At 37.4% G+C, this 6,814-nt stretch overlaps 1 protein-coding gene across 3 annotated transcripts; it reads right to left on the reverse strand.

Annotated features, from left to right (window-relative positions):
* Positions 1-220: 220 nt before the first annotated feature.
* ccdc125 (coiled-coil domain containing 125) lies at positions 221-6,746 on the reverse strand. Of its 3 annotated transcripts, none has more exons than XM_057832545.1 (12): positions 6,562-6,746; positions 3,620-3,884; positions 3,321-3,382; positions 3,167-3,253; positions 2,948-3,025; positions 2,696-2,832; positions 2,528-2,616; positions 2,326-2,438; positions 2,112-2,216; positions 1,705-1,855; positions 1,329-1,447; positions 221-889 (listed from the first exon to the last, which is right to left on the reverse strand). In XM_057832545.1, the coding sequence occupies exons 2-12, from the start codon at positions 3,873-3,875 to the stop codon at positions 752-754; spliced, it is 1,335 nt and encodes a 444-aa protein (XP_057688528.1). In that variant the 5' UTR covers positions 3,876-3,884; positions 6,562-6,746; the 3' UTR covers positions 221-751. The 3 variants fall into 3 exon arrangements, with proteins under 3 accessions (XP_057688528.1, XP_057688530.1, XP_057688527.1); XM_057832547.1 differs by having other exon boundaries at positions 2,696-2,781; positions 3,614-3,884; XM_057832544.1 differs by having other exon boundaries at positions 3,614-3,884.
* Positions 6,747-6,814: the final 68 nt, after the last annotated feature.

The following is a 6,814-nucleotide window of genomic DNA, read 5'->3' on the forward strand; positions in this document are numbered from 1 at the left end:
TACATACAGTATATCCTGTATATATATAATATAATAAAAATATACAGTACTGTGCAAAAGTTTTAGGCTTGTGTCCTGCCTAAAACTTTTGCACAGTACTGTATATATATATATATATATATATATATATATATATATATATATATATATATATATATATACTACAAGCCATCAGAAATTCAATGAATGACAACCCAAGCAGTTGGTATTTTAGCCAACACTTATGTTTTTAAATTTAATTAGGTGTTAGGTGAACATTTCAGAGTACCAGGTGTACACAAAAAGAAGGGTGCGCGCTGAACTGGTTGCCAAACACTAGCAAAGATAAATACAAAATATATTTTTAAATTATTATACAAAACTTCAGGTGGCACTTATGATGCATATTCTGTATTGTTTTTAACCTTTTTGATGCCAACCATTAACAGAGACTAACCTTTCATTGCCCTACTAAATACTGTGTTTTATGATTAAGCATGGTGACTATCAAATGAAACACTGGACACTCATCAGAAAAATAATTTCTATGTATTTTGTAATTTTAAGTCATCAAGAGTCAAACATGTTCATGTCACTGAAATTACCTATTTAGATCCAAAAATCTGATCACATTCAAGACCGTGTGTTTTCTGAAGTTGGCATCTGACATTTTTTATAAGTGGATTCAGATGATGGACAGTGGAGGTGGTTGTAGGACTGAATCTGTAGAAGCATAGGCTTGTTGATGAGGTCTCTGGTTCCCTGCTGTTCCTTATGGTTTCTTTAAAGATGTTACAGTTTCTGGTGATTGGCGATGTGACTGCAACTGTTTTTGCATCTCCTCAGCTTTGTGAGCTAACATGACGCTCACTTTCCTCTGGTGGGCAAGAGCTTCATCCTTGTCATTAAGCTACACCAGGAAACATTGTTTTATTTAAAATTAATAAGCAAAAGTACATTTTTCCGAAGAAATACAGAACTAGATTACATGTTTAATTTCCGCATTGTGTTGCAATAAGCAACGCTAATACGTCATTGTTGACTTGTTTAACTATTACTCGTGAGAAATAAGTATAAATATGTGTGACCATTGACCAGCAGTTAACCAAATGAACTTTCCTCTTTTGTATTCAACTTCACTTCATTTGGCAATGTTACATCCCTGATTTATAAGTGGTTGCGTTATTTAATGTAGGGAGTAAAAAGGATAGAGCTTAGATGTCCGTGCTTTTGGCTTTCAAACAATTTCTAAATGCAAAGTTTAGATTTTTGCAATTTCTTTTTGCAACTCTGATGGAATTTCAGCACTAAAATAGTTAGCAATAATAAAAATTGAAATTGATACTAACCAACTCAAGCAATTTGTAAAGCGTGTCAAGAAGATCTTCAGGCATCTTAACTTCCATATTGGAATGCAGAAAACCTCTCAACTTCTGGCTTATGCTGATTAAATGGCACCAATTAGAACCTGCAAGGAAAGGACAAGCAGTCTGAGAATATGTGATGAATCAAAACGTTAAAATACTTTTGTGACACACGCTTATTGATTTATTTTTTTTAAGTATGAGATATGCTTTGACAAGCGACCTTCACGGGGATAAACGGCATGGAAAATGAATTAATAAATGCTTTGACAGGGACTACACAAACGCTACCTGAAAAAGACAATGAAGTTTTTCAACTTGACCCAAGATCTATACTGTACTGTACTTGCAGTCCACTTGCCTTCATGTTTGCAGTGATCGGATTTTGGTACTTTGGCTTCCGCCAGAAGCATAAAGTGTTCTTTTCGTTTTCTCAGCTGCTGCTCGAAGGCAATACGAAAAGCATCTGCAACCATCAAGGCCTCTTTTCTCTTAGAATGCTGAAACTCCAACTGTACGTTAAAAGAGACATCACTTCATGCAATACTGTTCCAGGATGTCCAGGTATATCCCAGGTAGACATGACATTACAATCCACACCTCCGCCTGGGGGGTGCTAATCTATATTGTTTAGTTCCTACCAGAATTTTTCTCTCTTGCAATTTACACTTTTTCTTGTAGTTTAAAAGTTTATTAGATTACAACTAACACACATAATGTCTGACTTTTCGTTGGGGGTGTGGTATAAAGTGTTTCAATACATTTTACCTCTTGTTGCAGATACATAACTTCATTTTTTATAGCAGCAGCCATCTGGTTACATGGACATGGTTCTTGAAAACCATTACACTTGCAGGTATTCAGGTCTCTAATCTTAAAAACAAAGGTAATATTGAGCCAACTTCTTTAAAATAATTTAAATAATAATAATAAAAAAGTATTCATAAATTTCTGTGTGTGTTTATGTGTGTAATTTCCTTACATCTGAGACACTTGTTTCTCTCTCTGGACCGTTTCGAGGATACGTTCTTTGGTAAATCCTCTGCTCCTTCATATTCAGCAAAGAGAAACACTCCAAACATTGTCGATTAAACACTAGACACACACCATTGCATAGAATCCACATAATTACGCATTATTATTTTGGCAACTACTTAAAAATACCTGGGTCCTACTCGACTTACCCGAATTTTCTGTATGGAAGTACCGTGGTTCTTTTTCTTTTTCTTTGTCTTTTAGTCTCTGTTTAAGTGTCGTTTTTTCAGTAATGACACTGACTCCAATCACAGTGATAGTTAAGTCAGGTGATTGTACAATAAACACTGCATACCAGAGAGTGACATTTTTCTAACCTGTTGTATCTCTGTTCCCATAACTGTTCAGATGTCTTCATCTTTTGTTGGTTGAAACTGAGCTCCCACTGCAAGCTATTCACTTCCTTGACCAAATAATGCATACATACCCATTGATTACAATCAGAATTTGGTGACTGTTAAAGAAAGGAATAATAAAGCAATAAACCTTATCACAACCTCACAAAATAAATAGATCCAACCCTTGTTCAAATTGCGTTATGTACAAGTAATAAAAAAAAAAGAAGGAACCTTCTCCAGAGCTTTGGCCTTCTCCTCACTTTTCTGCAGCAAGCTTTTAGTGTGACTCGTGGCTTTCTCAAGGATGGCCTGAATATAAAAACAAAGTGTCTTTGGTAAATAGATCAGCTAAGTCAAGACCAGGGACAAGTGGTCAGGAAGATGAGGCAGTGCCGACTAACCTTCAGTTTGAAGTTGAAATAAGTAAAAAGTATATGTGAGGCTCAGTACCTTTCCCTGTAGGATCTTTAGAGCTTCAAATTTGCCTTCTAGGTAACGATGTGCCACCTCCAACTCACATCTTAACAGATCAATAATCTGTCAAACACATGAGGTCACTAATCGCAAAGATATGGTACATTAATTCCTCACGTTTCTTTCTCACCTCGTTAGATTCCAGTATTTTCTCTCTTAAGTCTTCTTTGGACATATCGGCAAAGGAGCCAGCTGGATAATTAAAAGGTACAATCTTGCATTAATTGTTCTATTGTGAATTGAGAAATTCATTCACAGAAAGCAATAAAACAAGCATACAGTACATACAGAAAAATCTCAAAAGGGACATAAAATTATGAGTACTTTTATATAGTCAAGGAAACCGATTGCTCTTATGTTTCATGTTTTTTTTTTTCACCTTCTGATCATGTCATGTTGAGGTGTTTTCAAAAGTACTATTACCATTACCCGTGAGGGACATCTTCCAACTGGAACTTCTCTCCCAGCCTTCAGTCATCATTCTAGGTATGCAAGCTGCTTCCCTTGCTTGATTTCGTCTGTACAAATCTGCATCGGGTAAAATGAGCCCTTGAGATGCAGAAGAGCATTGTTTGTTTTTCCTGATAGGATGGGGAGTTCTTCTGACTGTCATGCCATCACCCAAGTCTCCAGCCACCAGGTCATCATCTAGGCTGTTGGCCTTGTGGACCTCTTGCATCAGCATCAGGTCAGACTATGAATTACACAGACAAAAGTATGGCTCTCAAATCCCACATTGTATTTAAACTCTGGTTAATTTCAAGAGTATATTAAATCCATTTCAAGTAGAGAAAGACTAGGATGTCACTAAATCAATATACAGTTGTGGTCAAAAGTTTACATACACTTGTGAAGAGCATAATGTCATGGCTCTCTTGAGTTTCCAGTTATTTCTACAACTCTGATTTTTCTTCGATAGAGTGATTGGAACATATACTTCTTTGTCACAAAAAACATTCATAAAGTTTGGTTCTTTTATGACTTTATTATGGGTTAACAGAAAAAGTGATCAAATCTGCTCGGTCAAAAATATACATACAGCAACACGAATTAGCAATTTCTTGTGAGTGATTATAAACTTGAACAATCATTGACTTGAACAAGTTAGGAAAGTCACTTGGAGCCATTTCAAAGCAGCTGCAGGTCCCAAGAGCAACAGTGCAAACAATTGTTTTTAAGTATAAAGTGCATGGCACTGTTTTGTCACTGCCACGATCAGGAAGAAAACGCAAGCTATCACCTGCTGTTGAAAGAAAATTGGTCAGGAGGGTGAAGATTCAACCGAGAATCACCAAAAAGCGGATCTGCCAAGAATTAGAAGCTGCTGGAACACAGGTGTCAGTGTCCACAGTCAAGCGTGTTCTGCATCTCCATGGACTGAGAGGCTGCCGTGCAAGACGGAAGCCCTTGCTCCAAAAGCGGCACCTTAGGGCTCGACTGAAGTTTGCTGCTGATCACATGGACAAAGATAAGACCTTCTGGAGGAAAGTTCTGTGGTCTGACGAAACAAAAATTGAGCTGTTTGGCCACAATGCCCAGCAATATGTTTGTAAGGGGGAAAAGGTGAGGCCTTTAACCCAGTGCTTCTCAATTATTTTCTGATATGCCCAAAGCGAGACGTAAACGGTCCGCGCCCCCCCAACTCTGCCGCCACTGTAAGTACACTGTAGTATCATTTGTATATAAAATTCTATTATAAGAACACCTCTGCATAACATTTTGTTGTTTTTAATATTAAAGAAAAAAGTAATATAGATCAATTTACAAAAGTAGAAAAAAAAAAAAAAACACAACCATACTGTAAAAATACACTTCATACATTTTTTTGACCGTTTGATACGGAAAAATAAAATTTAATAACAATAAAAAGTAATACTAATAATAATAAAAATATAACAATAAAATTATAAATTCAAATTGATTAGCAACATTAACCCATGGCGACAATATGCCAAACAATTAGACTGAAAAACAAAAATCGAAAAAAAAAAATGACAATGTCATTGGACAGAGGGACAGTTTTTATTTTTGCTGCAGGCAGTATCAGCTCCTTTCCTATGGTGTGGGATTATTTTGCACTGAGCAGCTTGGTATACCACCTTATATGATGCTGACAGTGCTCGCCGGTTTACTGATGTAACACTGACAAAGTGGTAGGATTGTTGGCAATATTCGCCACGTTTTCGCTAAAAAAAAATAATTCCTGCTGTCCGCTGCAAAATTTTTTACAAAAAGTAAACAGACTGGCCTTTCCTCGTCTCCCATTGTACTAAAAGTCAAAGCCAAATGCTACATAAGCTTTGTCACATTTCATTGTCTTACCTTTTCATATCTCCAGTGCTCTTTGCTGTGTGCTCGTTTGGTTAAAAAATATCGAGCACACGCTGAAAATGAGAGCGGCACTTCCACCCACTAAGTGGATGTGCAATGACACTTTATTCTAGTACGGTACGGATCCCCAAGATCACATGCGCCACCCCCAGCATCGCTCTGCGCCCCCCTGGGGGGGCCCGCCCCACTATTTGAGAAGTACTGCTTTAACCCCAAGTACACCATGCCTACCGTCAAGCACGGTGGTGGTAGTATAATGCTGTGGGGCTGTTTTGCTTCCAATGGAACTGGTGCTTTACAGAGAGTAAATGGGATAATGAAGAAGGAGGATTACCTTCGAATTCTTCAAGATAACCTAAAGTCATCAGCCCAAAGATTGGGTGTGGGCGCAGTTTGGTGGTCCATAAACCCCATTGAGAACTTGTGGACAATGCTGAAGAAACAAGTCCATGTCAGAAAGCCATCAAATTTAACTGAACTGCACCAATTCTGTCAAGAGGAGTAGTCAAAGATTCAACCAGAAGCTTGCCAGAAGCTTGTGGATGGCTACCAAAAGCGCCTAATTGAAGTGAAAATGGCCAAGGGGCATGTTACCAAATATTAGTGCTGCTGTATGTATATTTTTGACCCAGCAGATTTGCTCACTTTTTTTCTGTTCACCCATAATAAAGTCATAAAAGAACCAAACTTCATGAATGTTTTTTGTGACAAAGAAGTATCTGTTCTAATCACTCTATCAGAGAAAAATCAAGAGTTGTAGAAATAACTGGAAACTCAGGAGAGCCATGACATTATGGTCTTCACAAGTGTATGTAAACTTTTGACCACAACTGTAGTTTGTTTCATCTCATTGGCAAACTTTATTACTAAATTTCAGTAAAAAATTTTCATTGTACGTTCATTTTAATGTTCTCATTCATCAAACTAACAAATACCCTGCCTTCCGACTGACGCAAAAATCATGCATGCAAACCTTCCAGGAAGAGAGTAAGTTCTGGTGGCCATAGACTCCATATGTTAGGGATGTCCATTTTACTTACCTGTAACGTTGATTTTAAAAAAACAAAAACAAAAAAAAAGCTTCACAGACTGAGTGCAATTCAACCTCAATCTCAAAGGAACATCCCAGTTCTGTGATCAGTAAAGTCAAGAAAAAAGTTGAAGGCCACAGCTTCCCAAAACACTCCAATCCAGCGGTCACGAAGTTTCACCACGAGCATTGCGTCCTCTCTCGGCAACTTCACATTCAATATCGCTGTGACAACTCCGGATAAATTTTAGGGTACAGTATCT

The sequence above is a fragment of the Corythoichthys intestinalis genome, chromosome 3 (assembly GCF_030265065.1).
Source record: "Corythoichthys intestinalis isolate RoL2023-P3 chromosome 3, ASM3026506v1, whole genome shotgun sequence".
NCBI classification, from domain to species: Eukaryota; Metazoa; Chordata; class Actinopteri; order Syngnathiformes; family Syngnathidae; genus Corythoichthys; species Corythoichthys intestinalis.

Excerpts from the sequence above, each read along its gene's own strand:
- ccdc125 (XM_057832544.1), bottom strand. The coding sequence starts at position 3,875 with ATGCTGATGCAAGAGGTCCACAAGGCCAACAGCCTAGATGATGACCTG. Across the intron at positions 3,383-3,613 it reads GATGTCCCTCACGGGTAATG|CTGGCTCCTTTGCCGATATG; the intron begins GTAATAGTACTT and ends TTAATTATCCAG. Across the intron at positions 3,254-3,320 it reads AAATACTGGAATCTAACGAG|ATTATTGATCTGTTAAGATG; the intron begins GTGAGAAAGAAA and ends TGTGTTTGACAG.